The sequence below is a fragment of the Gigantopelta aegis genome, chromosome 12, assembly GCF_016097555.1.
Source record: "Gigantopelta aegis isolate Gae_Host chromosome 12, Gae_host_genome, whole genome shotgun sequence".
In the NCBI taxonomy this organism is placed as follows: domain Eukaryota; kingdom Metazoa; phylum Mollusca; class Gastropoda; order Neomphalida; family Peltospiridae; genus Gigantopelta; species Gigantopelta aegis.
The window spans coordinates 24,278,421-24,296,073 of record NC_054710.1 but is presented as its reverse complement, the minus strand read 5'-3'; the positions used below and the strand labels follow the sequence as shown (position 1 = coordinate 24,296,073).

At 35.8% G+C, this 17,653-nt stretch overlaps 1 protein-coding gene across 1 annotated transcript in view; it reads left to right on the top strand.

The window, feature by feature from the left end:
- The window catches only part of LOC121386623 (neuronal growth regulator 1-like), a 53,879-nt gene extending 48,023 nt beyond the window's left edge, over positions 1-5,856 (top strand). Inside the window, exons 4-7 of the mRNA XM_041517589.1 lie at positions 1,351-1,500; positions 3,296-3,329; positions 4,044-4,108; positions 5,472-5,856. Coding sequence (XP_041373523.1) covers positions 1,351-1,500; positions 3,296-3,329; positions 4,044-4,108; positions 5,472-5,488 — 266 coding nt within the window. The 3' untranslated portion in view covers positions 5,489-5,856. The remainder of the gene's footprint in view (positions 1-1,350; positions 1,501-3,295; positions 3,330-4,043; positions 4,109-5,471) is intronic.
- The last annotated feature ends 11,797 nt before the right edge of the window (positions 5,857-17,653 follow it).

Genomic DNA, 17,653 nt, shown 5'->3' with positions numbered 1-17,653 from the left:
CAGCATGAGGCAACGATGTGTCGAGTGTATTCGCGCCAGGGGTGGATTCACACACTATTAAACGAATGTTCTAATGTGTAAAATCCATGTTTGACAACCTTCAACTTTGACAGCATGTCATGTGACTTTCTTGTATACAGTGACGTTTATTTGTGGTTTTTTGTAAATATGGAACAATAAATTAAATTTTTGGTGTAGTTTACATCATCAGTCTAATACACTCTGAAACTTATTTGGTTATAAATTTTTGACCCTTAAATTCTTTTGAGTAGTATATATGTTTGTCTTTATATTTTTATTCGACTGTCTATCTTTTTGAATGTAAAGCTTTCTTATATAGTATTTCTCTAATTCTTATTTGTTTTCTCAATATACTGTTAAGCAACGGTTTATTGTTTGGTCGAATATTTCCATTCATTTAAACGGGTTATAATATATCAGAAACTTTATTGATATTTTGGCACATATTGAATATTTCTAGCCATTTTGTTTAAATTAATTAATTCAATATTTTAATTACTTTGCTATAAATCCACACTTCATTCTTACATGATATATAATTACTTTGAAAGTTATTTGATTTGAGGAAAGTTCCTTTATGGTCTTTAATATTGGTAGAAAATGGAATAATTCTGTTATCATTTACATCAGGTACACAGTTTTACCAAAACATTATAAACGTATATAATATAAATAAATAAATTAATTAATTAATTAATTAATTAATTAGTTAATTAATAATTACATTGACAAAATTAAACCAAAATAATAGACTGATATGCAAACAGCTAATGTTATTCCATACAAACAACCTATTTCATTTAGTTTTAGGAATAACACATGATAGTCATTTGACAAACAGCTAATGCCATTCTATAGAAATAGCCCATTTCATTTACTTTCAGAGTAACCCATTGTAAGTCGTTTAACAAAGAGGTAATGGCATTCTATACAAATAATCCATTTCGTTTAGTTCCATGACAACCCAAGGCAAGCTATCTGACAAACAGCTAATGTCATTGTATACAAATAATCCATTTCATTTAGTTTCAGGAGTAACCGAATATAGTCCTCTTAGAAACAGCTAATGTCATTGTAGACCAATAATCTATTTCATTTAATCACAGGAGTAACCCAAGCTCGTCCTCTGACAAACAGCTAATGTTATTCTATTAAAATAATCCATTTCGTTTAGTTTCAGGAGTGACCTAGCGTGGTCCTTTGTCAAACAGCTAATGCCATTATATACAAATAATCAATATCAGTTAGTTTCAAGAGTAACCCAAGATTGTCTCATGAAAAAACAACTAATGGCATTGTATAAATATAATCCATTTCGTTTACTTTCAGGAATAACCCAAGATACGCCCACTGACAAAAACCAAGAGACCGAAACGGAAGATAGTCATGTGACAACTATTGTAGCTGTTGTGATCGGAGTAGTTATTTTACTGTCGCTGTTTATTGGGGGCGCAATCGTTTACTACAAGAAGAAACGAGGTTTGCAACAGATGTTGTAATTAGGGAAACAAATATGGGCTATTGCAGGATAAAAAAAAGAGGTTTTTTTCCTCCTCTAAATAATTTGTATAATACACAATGTATATGCGTAAGAAGCTTAAATAGTTCCGTATTTGAAACATTATTATATGCTAATTTTTACCGGCATCGGAGGTGTCATGATTAAGCGATCGGACATAAGGTTCGCATCTCGGTACCGGCTCCCATCAAGAGCAAAGTTTAATGACCCAATGGGTAGGTGTAAGGCCACTACACCCTCTTATCTCTCACTAACCACTTACTAACTAACAACTAACAACTAACCCACTATCCTGGACAGAGAGCCAAGATAGTTAAGGTGTGTGCCCTATACAGTGTTCTTGAACATCAGTTGGATATAAGCACGAAAATAAGTTGCAATATATGCACATTTGTGTGAACATTGATAACGAAAGCTACAGGAAGGACACAAAAATGCCTGTTTTGTTTAACGACACCATTAGAGCATATTTAATACGTTCCATTAGCTATAAATTCTAAACATTTGGTAATTCTTAGAGATGAAACCCCTCTACATTATTATGATTATTATTGTTCTTGTTCTTGTTGTTATTGTTATTGTTATTGTTATTGTTATTGTTGTTATTATTATTATTATTATTATTATTATTATCATTATTATTATTGGTAGTAGCAGTAGTATGAGTAGTAGTAGTAGTAGTAGTAGCAGTAGTAGTAGCAGTAGTAGTAGTAGTAGTAGTAGTAGTAGTAGTAGTAGTAGTAGTAGTAGTAGTAGTAGTAGTAGTAGTATAATTATCATTATTATTACAACAATATCTTGAACATCACCATCATCACAATGAAAGGTAAATGCCATTTTGTTTAACGACACCACAAGAGCACATCGGCTATAAGATATCAAACATTTGGTAATTTTCGCAGTCTTAGAGAGGAAACCCGCTACACAGTCCAATACATAACAAGGAATATTGTATATGTACCATCCCTTTGACAGACTAGTACATTGCAAGGCATTTGATATGCCAGTCATGGAATGAGAAATAGCCCAATGGGCCCACCGACGGGGATCGATCCTAGACCGATCGCGCATAAGGGGAGCACATTACCACCAGGCTACCTCCCGTCATGGAATCGTGGACTGGCTATGCCAGAACCCGAATCCATAGTGGGCGTGCCCGAACCGTAAAGGATGTGGGCACGTTAATATTGTTCCCTTCCCTTCCCACCAGGCTACATCCTGCCAGATCGTCACCATGGTTACTCCTGTATGCTGCTGATTTTATTATTATTATTATTTAGGGGCGAGAAGTAGTCCAGTGGTAAAATGCTAGCTTGATGGGCAGTCTTTCTGGGATCGATCCTCGTCGGTGGGCCCATTGGACTATTTCTAGTTCCAACCAGTGCATTTCTCGGTCTGGGATCGATCCTCGTCGGTGGGTGCATTGGGCTATTTCTACCTCCAGCCAGTGCACCACCACTGGTACATCAAAGGCCATGGTATGTGCTATCCTGTATGTGGGATAGTATATATGAAATATCCCTTGCTGCTAATCGAAAAGAGTAGCCCATGAAGTGGCGACAGCGGGTTTCTCTCTCAATATCTGAGTGGTCATTAATCATATGTTTGTCACTATATAACCGGAAATACAATGTGTTGAGTGCATCGTTAAATAAAACATTTCCTTTCTTCCTTATTATTATTTTGTATTTGACTATGAATGAATGGCTATGATGATGAAGGTGACGATGATGGTGTTGATTTTAATTTTTTCAGAGAAAAATGAGGCATTGATCACACTCGATGAAAGGTAAACACCTCCACACTCTTCGTTTCTCTCTGACTCTACCGAGTCATATGATATTTCATCGCGACTGAGATGTTACGTAATTGTTGAACCGGCTCATTGTTTCCGTACGCGCGTGCGTGTGTGTGTGTGTGTGTGTGTGTGAGAGAGAGATAGAGAGAGAGAGAGAGAGAGAGAGAGAGAGAGAGAGAGAGAGAGAGAGAGAGAGAGAGAGAGAGAGAGTGTGTGTGTGTTGATGCAAGTGTTGTTTCTTCGCTCTTTCTTAAGTATATATATATATATATATATATAGATACAAGTGGCCGCTAAAGACAGCTGACCGCTGATTACAGGTTGCCATATATATATATATATATATATATATATATATATATATATATATATATATATAGTATTTAAAACATTTGTTGTTTTTTCTTGTTTTACCGTCTGTACTGCTAATCAACGGAAATGTGCTTCACAGTTGACTATAAATCAAAAATGTAAATGAGATATATTAAATTAACCGTTCTGAACAAGTTTGTTTTCTTGTTCTATTTAATTATTTAATTCCTACTTCATGCGGTGTATTGTCATAGTAAAAGAATCTACAAATGTCAAATGTGTGCGCGCGCGTGTGTGTGTGTGTGTGTGTGTGCACGCGTATATATATATATATATATATATATATATATATATATATATACATATACACTTCTTAATTGTTTCTGCTTTCAGGCATCCAGGCAAACAAACCCAAACACATCACTGTTCTGTTTTCGACGATGAGACAGTGCTAAATGGTAAGATGAATGTGAACATATATTATTGTTTCAGTATTGTGTGTTACGCAGATTCATGTCGTGTGAAGTATGTGAATATATAATTTTGTTCAAAAATGTGTTTGAGGAACTGTGTTAAGTAGAAGGTTTAATGTCACGTGGTATAATTGTCACGTGGTAATGCGAACATACATTATTGTTCAAAATAATTATGTTTATGCTGAATAGTGGCACGTGATAACAAGAATGTGATAGCAGATGAATATGTATAACGATAAAGAAGTATGACGTAGTAGACTTAGAACATAACCTATGTTTGTTTCAAACATATTTTATTGCATATAATATACAAAAGGATTGGGCACGAGTTATTCAACTTACGAGACTCTCCTAATTACATATATTATAACATTATTACTACAAATATTTGAAACAAAGTAAATGCACAAAACATCAAGCAAGATAAATTGACAGTGCAGATAAAGTGAAATCGGAAGGAAGGCTACAATAAATATTCAGAACAAAGTTAATACATAGAATATCAAGCAAAATAGATTCGTAGTGTGAATAAAGTGCTAAAAAAATAATAATAAAATGAAAATGGGAAAAACTAAAGTAGTTTATCTTTCTAATCAGACGGCTTTGACGTGGGGTAATCGATAAATTCCGCACATTTATATATATTTTTTGATCGAGTCATAATTTTTTATCTAATAATTTATTAAACCTATTTTATTTATTGAATCTTTCTGTTTCTTTAATGTATTTTTGAGCATAATGAAATATTTGCTTGTTTGTGTTGTCACTTAACGTGGTTCTACCGTTTAGTACTAACTGGAGGTTTATTGGTACAAATGTTCTTAAAGAGTCCAATAGATGTTGTCTTTGCTGGGTATAAAGTTTACACCGAAAGAAGTAATGGAAGCTGCTCTCGTAATGATACCCACATTTGCAGGATCGATCTGTAACTAGTCCACAGTGATATAAATCATCATTTAAGATATTACAAGCGTGTCTTAATCTTGTGTGTGTGTGTGTGTGTGTGTGTGTGTGTGTGTGTGTGTGTGTGTGTGTGTGTGTGTGGAATGGTATGCGTGGGGCGTATATGTTCGCGATTCTTTCTTGTGTTATATATATATATATATTGCTGCTAATCGAAAAGAGTAACCCATGAAATGGCGACAGTGGGTTTCCTCTCTAAATATGCGTGTGGTCCTTAACCATATGCCCGACACCATATAACCATAAATAAAATGTATTGAGTGCGTCATTAAATAAAACGTTTCCTTTCATCCTTCCTTTATTATTATTATTATTATTATTATTATTATTATTATTATTATATACATGTATATTTATATTTTTAATGAATATTTTTTTACAGGAGTATATAAACAGTGACGAATAAATATAATAGTTTTGAAATACATCCTGGAGACTGTAGCGACTGGAAAACCGTTGAAAGATGTTCAGTACACTTGTGGACTTTCCAGCATACCTCACTAAAGGTGTCGAGTATTCCAGTCTAGTTAATACAACAATTCTGTATACTGTTTGTCTGAAATTACTATTGCCTTGAATACGTCTTGTAATGTCTTCCTCAGCTCTATAGGTATCTCAACAAATCTATATTGCTTAGCTATATGTGTTGTTTTGTGTTGTTGGCTTCTTGTGGGGTTTTGTGTGGGGGGTTTTTGTCGTTTTTATTGTAGGTTTTTTTGTTTGTTTGTTTTTGTTTTTGTTTTGTTGTTGTTTTTGTTTTGATTTGGTTTTTTGTTTGTTTGTTTGTTGTTGTTTCTGTTGGGTTTTTTTGTTGTTTTTTTTGTTTGCTTTTTCGTTTTGTTTTTGTTTTTGTTGTGTGTTTTTGTTGTGTTTTTGTTGTGTGTTTTTTTTTTTGGGGGGATGGTGGTTCGGAGGGGTTTGGTTCAATTGGTTGGAGGTTTTGTTGATTGGTTTTTGGTGGAGGTGTTGGTGGTGGGTTATGGCTGTATGACGGCTACTTACTTTCGTGTATATATAGTTAGCACAGTATCTCCATAATAAAAACGTCATATATCATAATTAAATAACTATCAATACTGACAGTTTCCCTATTTAGTATTTAGTAGAAGCAGTCATTGTTGTTACCTTTATAAACGAACGCCACATAGTGCGCGGGGGATGGGGAGGGATATTAATTATATGACGTCAGACCAGATCACAGCCCAGTGACCTGATCACAGCTGTTCAACGACTACAGTGATCAGTATAGTTTGGTACTACATGTACAGTGGCGGATCCAGAAAATCCGTTTAGAGAGGGGTCAATGACATGAGGCAGAATGCTAATGAAACTTTGGAGGAGGTTTGGAGGGGGATCGTAAAAGAAAATGAAAATTAATATATAATAAAATTATAACTGTTGTAAAAAAAAATGTGTGGGGAGCAGGCCCCTACCCCCCCCCCCCCCCCTCCGCACCACCACTTAGATCCGCCTCTGATGGGTTTTTATTTTCTGACAACAAACACATTAAATTTCAGACCGTATTAAGTAAAGTTTGTATTGTTTATCAACACCACTAAAGCACATGTTTGTATTAGTAGCAAGACATCTTTTATATGCACCATCCCACAGATATGATAGCACATATCACAGGCGGTGCACTGGCTTGAACGAAGAATAGTCCAATGGGCCCACAGACGGGGATCGATCTCAAACTGACCGCGTATCAAGCGAGCGTTTTACCACTGGGCTATGTCCCGCCCTCCCAGACCGTGGTTAAGCCATCGGACATAAGTTTGGTAGGTACAGAGTTCGAAGCCCGGTACCGGTTCCCACCCAGTGTTGAGGACTCAATGGGTAGGTGTGAGGCTACTACACCTTCAAAAGGTTTACACACTGGGCTGATCACAACGCATGTTATAGCTAACAGCTCTCAGAAATTCGGGAATTGTCTTATCTCCAGAAAATATGTCAAAACACAAGTTGTGAAATCGATCTCGTCGATCTCTTTGTAAACTTTCTTTTACATGTTTTCTTCGGGCGGATTCCACGTTGATTTTGTAACATAGTTCCTGTTACCCGTGCACTTTCCACTTGAAGAAATTCTATGACATTTTTGTAATTATTATTGATGAGAAATAGAGAATACTAAATGAGAGGCCGTTAGACACAATGTATCTTACAACTAGTTGTTTTAAAATGTATATAACCAGCGAAAGGGAGTTGATAAACTACGAGTTGTGAGATAAATGGTATCTAACGGACATGAATATATTATTCTATTTCTTACATATCCTCAAAACCCAGGCTTCAAGCACATTTTAACATATTTTTTCGACTAGAAGTTAATTACAGCCTTGGCACTTGTAGCAAACTTACGCGTCACAGACAAATGATTGCCAGGTTAATTATACGTCACAGTGTACTCGATTTCTATCGTGCTGGGTGTTTTTTGTTTTCATTAGATGGTGACCAGGTCATCACCTTGGAGCAGCCAGTCGTATGTCTTGAAATTGTTAACACACGTACATGTGTAAACAAGTATATGTTTTCAAAAATAACAATGATGTTCTCACCAACGGGTGTATAAAAAAAAAATTAAAACATGTTTAAACTTAGTTTCTCAAGATATTTCAATTATATTGCATCATTCAATGTTGATTATTTTGTTTTATTCCTGCTTATTGATTGCACATATGCTTTTATGTATTGTGATATATTTATATGTGAAATTCGCCGAGAAATGATCTGTAATCCAAATAAACAAATGTCTTATCATATTAAGGTATTCGTTTTGTTATATGTAGTTTGTGCAATTGATATCTGCTACAAATTGATTGATCGACCCATTATATATTGCATATAATATAAAAAAAAAAACATACATTTATATATATATATATATATATATATATATATATATATATATGTATATGTATATGTGTATGTGTATGTGTATGTGTATATGTATATGTATATGTATATATATATATATATATATATATATATATATATATATATATATATATATATATATATATATATATATATATATATATTGTAAGCCACCCGGCTAACAAAAGGAACAAGTCAGGAATGGTAGAAAACATCAGTTCATGTTTATTTACTGCAGCAGATAAGCAGCCAAAATAACACAGCAACGTCAACATCGTTATCCAGTAGATCCTAGCTGGTGCTCAAGTCAAGCTGAGCTATAAACGTAGCAAAAGCAGTGTAATAGGACTGTAGGCACAATTATAATTTAATTTGGTTTAAATATTTTAAACTGCTTGTAAACAGTGTGTATCTCCATTCCAAATATCAGGCCTAAATAGGTAACTATTTGTTGTAAAGGTAATCTTCCATTTTCTTTTTATTATTATTTTAAATGTCATGACTTTAACACCGAAGTGCAAAGTGATAAACAAACTTTCCTTCGCGCTTTTTATACTTTTCACATGACCTCATCTAACCAATTGCGTTACGTAATTTGGCTGGACTATACACCAGGTCGGGTCCATTTTACAAAGAAAATGCTAAATAACCTAATAAATAACGTGGGGCAGTTTCTGCCCCACACAGATTCAGAATCTACTAGTTCAGAGCATTCATGTGCACTTTACTGCCCCAAAATCAAGTAAGTATTGGCTGCACAATTTATAAAACTAACATCGAGTGGCCATTCGACTTGCTTTGAACATTTACGTTTATTGCTACTTGTTTTCTTAGTTTTCATATAGTAAATACGAAGGGGCAAACTCTGTCCCAAACGACGGAATTAGTGGGGCACAGCAATACTTAATATTATACAACAACGCATTTTACGATATAAGTCGACGTAAAACCATGCCCCGTTATTTTGTGGTAATGCAACCAAAAGCCGTGCTACAAAAACAGACCAGCAAGTCCTATAAAAATCACCAGTAAACTCGTATAGCATATCAGAGTAATTCAGTACACATTATGAACAAATAGCTTTGTCATTTACATCATTTTACAACGTTTTAAAGTTAACAAATCAACTTATTTTTAACACGTGTTGTATTTTCGACCCCTGTGGCAACAACGCCGGTGAAGTCAATATGGCGGACAACGATGAATTCATCTGCGAATAGGCGCATAAATAGGAATATTTTAAACACCAAAATAACATTAACTAAGGGAATTAACATAATTCTACGTTATTTAGAGTACAGTGAAATTAGTACGAACATGTACATAGTAACAAGTTCATTGAAATATCGTCGTATTAAGTAAAATGAATTTACTCTCAGCTAAAGTGTCAAAATCAGCTGTTTGCCATTAACGTGTTTATCACGTGATTTCATACATTACTATAAATACTCATAATAATTAATGGACACACTAGTAGGGTCCATTACAATATATATATATATATATATATATATATATATATATATATATATATATATATATATATATATTACAGTCAATGTGTAAAACCAGGCAATCTGTAGAATGCCTGAAAATTTCAGGCAATCTGTAAAATAACTGATTCACTCAGGCAATCTGTATATTGCCTAAATAGTTCAGGCAATATACACATTGCCTGACTTTTCAAGGTAATTTCTAGACACATTGCCTGAAACAAAAGATCCACCATTCATTGACAGCAATTGTTATAAAGGTAAACACGACTAGTGACAAAATGCAATATTATTTAATTCGCTACGGATTTGAGATAATAAAGACATTAAAACAAGTAAAAATCTAAACCAAACACATAATTGATAATTAATCACAAGATGCACATCATTAAAACAATTTGAATATTTTTGGTATGGATTTGAGATAAATACATTAAAACATACATGAATATTTTTGCTACAGATTTGAGATAAATACATTAAAACATACATAGATGCAAATCATTAAAACAATTTGAATATTTTTGCTACGGTTTTGAGATAAATGCATTAAAACATTTACAAACTAGCACTTCTACACATTTATTTATTTAGACAGGTCAGACTGGAGTGGCATCTGCTATTGCACTTTACACCTGCCTTGTAGCACTTGCAGCGGCTTGATGAGCATCGTTTGCCACTAATAGCACAATTACCTTTTGCGTAGCCCTGACCTCCACCCAGTGACTCGTTTTTCACTGCATGTCTGAGTCCCACCTCAATGTCGGTACACTTGTCACTTAAAGTATGTAACTTTTGGTTACATAAATCAAACTGGTTCCTGCTGTATCATCCTTTAAGCATTCTGCGTGAACTGCAGTACAAGTCATTTTGATCTCGATCAACAATCACGCCCATGATGTTACAAGGATCCTCTTTACCACGGTCTACCAAAGGGATAGGAATGGTCACGTTGTCTCCTGAGTTCAAAGTATAGAATTAATAGATTAAGACAGTGTGAGATTAAAAGCAATATTTTGAATCTTAATTACTTTGATGTCAAGCTTTTCGTCATTTTTTTTGTTTTTTGGAGAATGTCTTTGTGGAGATTTTTATTTGAAATAAATTACATAATTTTAACTAATATTGCATTTTGTCACTAGGTGTGTTTACCTTTACAACAATTGCTGTCAATGAATGGTGGATCTTTCATTTCAGGCAATGTCTCTAGAAATTACCTTGAAAAGTAAGGCAATGTGTATATTGCCTGAACTATTTAGGCAATATACAGATTGCCTGAGTGAATCAGTTACTTTACAGATTGCCTGAAATTTTCAGGCATTCTACAGATTGCCTGGTTTTACACAATGACTGTAACATATATACTCTGTCAAAAAAGGAAAGCATAGGCGAAATATTCATGAAATTGTACCATTAATACAAAGTGGCAGAATTTCGTTATTTATGATCGTATCACAGTGACAATGTTCTTGTTATGGACTGACGGCAGCGGAGGCGTTTCCGTCACCAAACAGCGTCGCACGAGGGCGCTGACATCAGTACCTTGTGTGGCCACCAACAACAGCAATCACTGCTCGACATCTCCTTGGCATAGACTGAATGAGTCTCTGAATCCGGGCACGTGGAATCCTAGCCCATTCTTCTTGCAGTGCATGTGACAGTTCCGGGAGCGTCTGAGGCTCCGGGTCACGATGGTGTACACGTCTGCCCAGTTCGTCCCATATATGTTTAATGGGGTTGAGATCTGGCGATCGTGATGGCCATGACAGCACATTGATGTTCTCATTATGTAGGAAAGCCATTGTTACACGTGCTGTATGCGGCCTGGCATTGTCCTGCTGAAAGAGTTACCTCTGTCGATCCAAAATGGGAAGCATGTGACAGCGAAGAATTTCATCCCGGTACGGTACAGCTGCCAGGTTGCCTTGTACGAGCCCAAGTTCACTTCTGCCGGTGCATGAGATGGCTCCCCACATCATGACACTCCGTCCACCGAATCTGTCAACTTGGGTGACGCAGTTGTTGGCAAAACGTCCATTGCGGCGTCTGTAAACACGTTGTCGTCCATCACGTCCCTGCAGAAGGAAACGTGACTCCTCGCTGAAACATACTCGCCGCCAGTTTCCCCAAGTCCCCCCCCCGTACATTCGTGCACCAGCGAACACACGTAAATGTCGATGTTGACGTCGCAGGACGGGGCGAACATACAGTCTCATAGCCCGTAAACCAGCTTCTCGAAGTCGGTTCTGAATGGTTTGTGCAGACATCCTTCACAAACCAGGTATGTGTCCAGCAGTGTTCGTTGCTGTGTCAGTTCGGTGACGCTAGTGCAGAACCCGGATGTAGCGATATTGTGCTGCAGTTGTTATGCGAGGTCTTCAATTTCTGGGCCGGTGTAAAAGGAACGCAGGTCCGTAGGAACCGAGGTCCATAGGACCTCGGTTCCTAGGAACAGTAGTCCTATCAGACCTCCATAGCTTAGGAACCATAGTCCTACCCGGACTTTCATTCCTGGTTTATTTTAAAGTTGTTTTTATCCTAGGACTTGTATTCCTACCGGACTTAAATTCCTTCTACAACAGTGACAGAAATACTAGTCCGGCATATTAGATGTCCGTTTATTATACTCTGCAATGTGCACGAGCTGCCAGAAAGACGCGAGAAAAAAAGTGAGGTTTTAGCAGCCTTCCCTCGTATTGTGATGGATAAGTGTACGAGTCCCTTAAGATTAGTGTGGGTTCAAATCTCCATGTCAAAAAAATATTTTTAAGTTTGAATATCAGCTTAGTTGGGGTTTTTTACGTCATAGACTTGTGGATCAGACACGTAAGTGAATTTTTGTAATCGTCGTACATTTTTGTTACAATATTGAAGTAGGACGAATATCTTGCTTTTTTAAAAAGTATATAAAGCAACTACAGATATAAAGTAGGATATATGTCCATGTGTCTAACACGATGAAATACCCCCCCCCCCCCCCCCCCTTCAATATGTAGCTCAAAATTGTTTTACAAATATATATATGAAAACTGGTAACTCCAAAAAACTAACATTTGGTGAACAACAAAAGACAATTTCTATATGCACCAACATAATGTTTAATAATATGTTTTGTAAGTTTATATTTTGACGGTAAGTCACAATCTGATTAATTGAGATTTTCTTAATCCTTGTCTGATCGGACTTCCATTCCTCGGAATCCTAGTCTGTGGGACGTGCATTTCGAGGAATGTAAGTCCGTGGGACTTTTATTCATGGTACTCCTAGTCCACAGGACTTTCAATCCTAGCATTCCTAGTCCTCTGGAATTTATTTCCGATAGTTTACTTATTACATATATATGATTCCTGAAAATCCCTGAAATAAAACTTTAAAACCTGTACTTAGTTCTAGTAGTTAGTACTTATAACTAGTACTATAATGACCAGTTACGACAATATAAAATAACAGGCATAATAAGCATGAAAATTTGATTTTTTATTGATGAACAATTAAAAATAGCATCAAAACACTTGAAATTAATTATCACTGACTGCCTTACGGCAGATTCGACCATAAAAAGCATAAGATATGAGTTGGGGAAAGGTCTCTATTATAATACCTGGCCCTTAGGAACATCATAAGCGTTCGATACTGAGTGGAGGTGGGGGTGGGGGGTCACGTCACTTCCCCAGTGGGGGGAGAGGGGGGGGGGGGGGGGGCAATAGACACGTTCGGGCAAAATGAGCTGACCTAAAATCTTCACCATGCATTTCCATAATTTTACTCACAATATTAGTTGTGATCCATGTAAAAATGCAGACTGATTTGTTTGGAATGCTATTTAGCGTTTTGGTAGTAATGCGAATATAAATATACGTTGTGTTACAGATTTGGACATTTTCGTTTCATTCGGGCAATAATGATCAGCATGCCTCCCCCATCCCTTCTCCCAAAAAGGGAGTCTGAATGCCTATTGCGACCAAAACGGTCAGGTGTAAAAGTGTCATGAGTAGTTAGTCTGTTTAAAAGGATCTTTGTAAACTGTGTGTGCATATTATTAACAGTATGATAATTGTTCAGGGGGTTACTGTTTTGTTTAAGTCGGTCTAATAGCCCACTGAGCTGCTAAAACCCACTCTTAGTCATTAATATTTCTATTAATCGATAAACATTGATGAAAAACATTTAACATATTTGTTTATCGATGGTATGGTTTGTTGGGACTAAGATATCAAAGAGGCTAGTCTGATATGTCATATGTTAGACCAAATTAATTTTTAAAATGAGCAAAATTGACAAAGCAGGTACATGTTCAGTAAGCTATGCAGGGGAGAGGTTAAGAAATATGCTTTGAAGAGGGGTGTTTAGAACACGCCACCCAACCCCCACACCCTATGTACACGCGCCTGCAATATTATTGACAGAAAGGCACAAAGTTAAAATTATATAATAACAAGATAATGTACTACTATATAACGCAAATATTACATATTTATAGTTGCATTATTATTATCATTATTATTATTATCAAATACCAATATATGTCTAACAGATAATTGTGTTGGTATATCATATGAGCAAGTTATACTTATTTGCGAATACTAATATGCTTCGAATTATGGTAAATGTTTTTGAGTTTTATTAGTTGGAACAATACGCAATGAATAAAGACCTTGGTTCTGGTCATGTAATAAGGTCAACAAAATGTGTACAAACACTTGCAAATTATATAAATGGAAAATATTGGAATAAATAGAAAATATTTAAATAAAGAGAGGCGCTAATATCCTAAGTTAATTAAATAAACCAGAAAGGAAACTGTTTTTCTTTTTGTTTACATTTATAATTTAATTTTTATGTGTACGACCGGACTTAAATTTTGATTGTCCAGGAATGCAAGTCTGGCCCGGACTTCATATCCTGGCAGTCAGACCAGTATTCCTAAGGAACGTAAATCCTAGGACTTGCATTCCGTTTACACCGGTCTTCAGCTGCTTGAAACTGCTGGCACCTGTCCCGGAGACGTGAAATGGTGCTCTGATGGGCGTTCGTGTGGAGTGCGACTGCTGACTGCGATTCACCTAACAGGAGGCGGCCTAGTGCAATGTTTCGATTCGGCAGCCTTAATCTTGTCATCTTGTAACTCGTCTACGTCGAAATGGAAATGAGGCATCATTGCGAGCATTGCAGCTTTAAATATCCATCACTACTCCAATATTTTCCTCGAGTTTCACGTGCATTCGCCAAAATCTGACCATGTCATGCGATTTCCTGCAATTGTCGCACAACATGCCATAACGTGCGTTAAATGTCTTTTAGGGAGCATTTGGGCATGCTGTTCCATTCCAGGAACATTAACAAAGATGGTCATTCAGCAACACTGTACAAGAAAAAACGATATATTGTAAAATAAAACACTTTTCTTCTATGCGTTTCTTTTTTGATAGAGTATATGTATATATATATATATATATATATATATATATATATATATATATATATATATATATATATATTACCACATACTTATTTTTTGCTGTCAATGGGTAATTTGTTTCATGAGATTTGATGAGATTTAGTTTTAAAGTGCGTGGCGTCATACATATTACTGGGTGAGGTGAGTTGAGGTGACTTCAGAACATTGATTTACTAAATATCGAATTACAATGTTAATTTAGAGGTGTTATAGGATAAACAGAATTCGACACTCGTGTTTTGTAATATGTAAAACATCAACCTCGTTTTGTTAATCGGTATTTGTCTCGACATAGCATAGACTCGGTTGATATTTTTCATATTACCCATATGGTTAAAACGATATTGATTTATATCAAAGTGAACCTGCGTCGATGGCGTCCTCGTTAAGCCATCGAACATAAGTATTTTAGGTACAGGGTTCGCAGCCCGGTACCGACTCCCACCCAGAACGAGTTTTAAAGGGACATTCCTGAGTTTGCTGCAATTTTTAAGATGTTATCGACTAACAGAGACGTTTTAACTAATGTAATTACATATCAAATATATTTTTCTGCATAAAATATTAGTGGCTGTATGTTAAACATGTTTCTGGTCGTTCTAATATTAGTACTAAGTTAAATTTAATTTTATTTTCTGAACACAATCCAGTTTGGGCTTATTACAAATATTAAGACGACCAAAAACACACTGAATATACAGACACTGATATTCTAAACAAGAAAATATATTTAATTAGTTTAATCGAATAAATATTTTGTTAGTCGGAAACATCTTATAATGCAGCAAACTCAAGAATGTCTCTTTAATGACTCAAAGGGTAGGTGTAAGACTATCACGCACTCTTCTCTCTCACTAACAACTAACAGCTAAACCACTGTCATGGACACACCAGAACGCGACGTGGGATGTAACACTTCGACGTCACACTGTGAAGTCATCGATTGCGCACTACAACCTCAAAGAACGTCAACAAAACGAGTTGAGTGATATAAATTAAGATCGATTATGGGTAATAATGAGAATATAAAAACCTTATCATTTCGTATTATGTTTATAAAGATCGCTGACTTATTTGTAAATTTTATCAAGTAGCTAACATGTCAAGACAAGTTAGTTCAATTTTTGTCTTTCCTTCCGGTGTTAAGCTATGGAATAAGACATCATCCGACATTAGGTAATTGTTCATCAGTTTACTGCCTAAAAGTTGAAATTAAAAAAAAAAAAAACCAGACCCCACTGTACCATCTTACTTGCATGAAGGTGGCAGGACAAAACAAAACTTTAACGGGGTTAGAGGAACATACATAATAAATAGTATAAACATGACAAGATGGTTTACAGGAGGATGAAATAATAACATATCATAATACATAATATATGTATTTACTTGAATATGATATTAATTGATAATAACTGTAACAGTAGTAGTAATAGTAATAATAAATAATAATAATAGTAATAATAATAATAATAATAATAATGGTGGTAGCAGTAATGGTAGTGGTAGTATAATGACAATAGTATTAGGCAGCAGCAGCAGCAGTAGTAGTAGTAGTAGTAGTAGTAGTAGTTATAGTAGAGTAGTAGTAGTAGTAGTAGTAGTAGTAGTAGTAGTAGTAGTAGTAGTAGTAGTAGTAGTAGTAGTAGTTATAGTAGAGTAGTAGTAGTAGTAGTAGTAGTAGTAGTAGTAGTAGTAGTAGTAGTAGTAGTAATCACAGTGTATGGTACAGTAATAATAATAATATTAATAATAATAATAATAAGACAGAAGGCAACATATATTACATAGTCGACTCCATATGGGTATCAGCAATCTAAATGGTAATACATTAATTAGTCCTACATTTACCAGTTCACAAGTATTTAAAGCCACAATTCAAATAATTGCATTCAGTAGTCGCATTCTGTAACAAGTGTCGTCTGCTCGCTTTTTAAAGTCGATAAGACCATTTTAGTGCCTTTTTCCAGTTCAAATTCAACTTATTTTTGTGCTTATATCCAATTAAGGTTCAATCACGCTGTCCTGGGCACACACCTCAGCTATCTGAGCTGGGTTAGTGGTTAGTGAGAGAAGAGGGTCTAGTGGTCCAGGACAGTGGGTTAGTGGTTTGCGAGAGAGAAGAAGGTGTCGTGGTCTTACACCTACCCACTGAGCCCTTAATAATTCACTCTGAGTTGGAGCCGGTACCGGGCTGCGAACTCTGAACCTACCCACTTGTAGTCCGATGGCTTAGCCACGACGTCACCGAGGCCGGTTAGCACGCGCTTTAGTGAACGTCTGGTTTCTTTTGTTGTTTGTTTGTTGTTTTTTCTAAAAAAAAAATTTACTTGTAAAGGACGTAACGAGCGAAATTAGCAGACATGATTGTTTTCCACAGGTTTGCTCTTTCACAGATTAAATGTATCATAATGCGTGCTACAAATCTGAATTTAAACGATTACAACTGGCTCAAAGAGGCAGGTTAATACGATAATATGTGCAACTACGACAGACTTCAAGCTTTCTCAGCCTCTGTCAGAGCCCATCAACCAGCCACGGTGGTATTGTAGTTAAACCATTGCACTTAAGTTTGGTAGATACTGGGTTCGCAGCCAGGTACAGGCTCCCACCCAGAGCGAGCTATAATGGCAACTTTCTCATTAAGAACTACTATCCCATTTCCAAGCTCAGACAGTCCAGATAGACGAGGCGTGTGTCCAGGACAACGTGCTTGAGGTTTAAGTGAATATAACTACG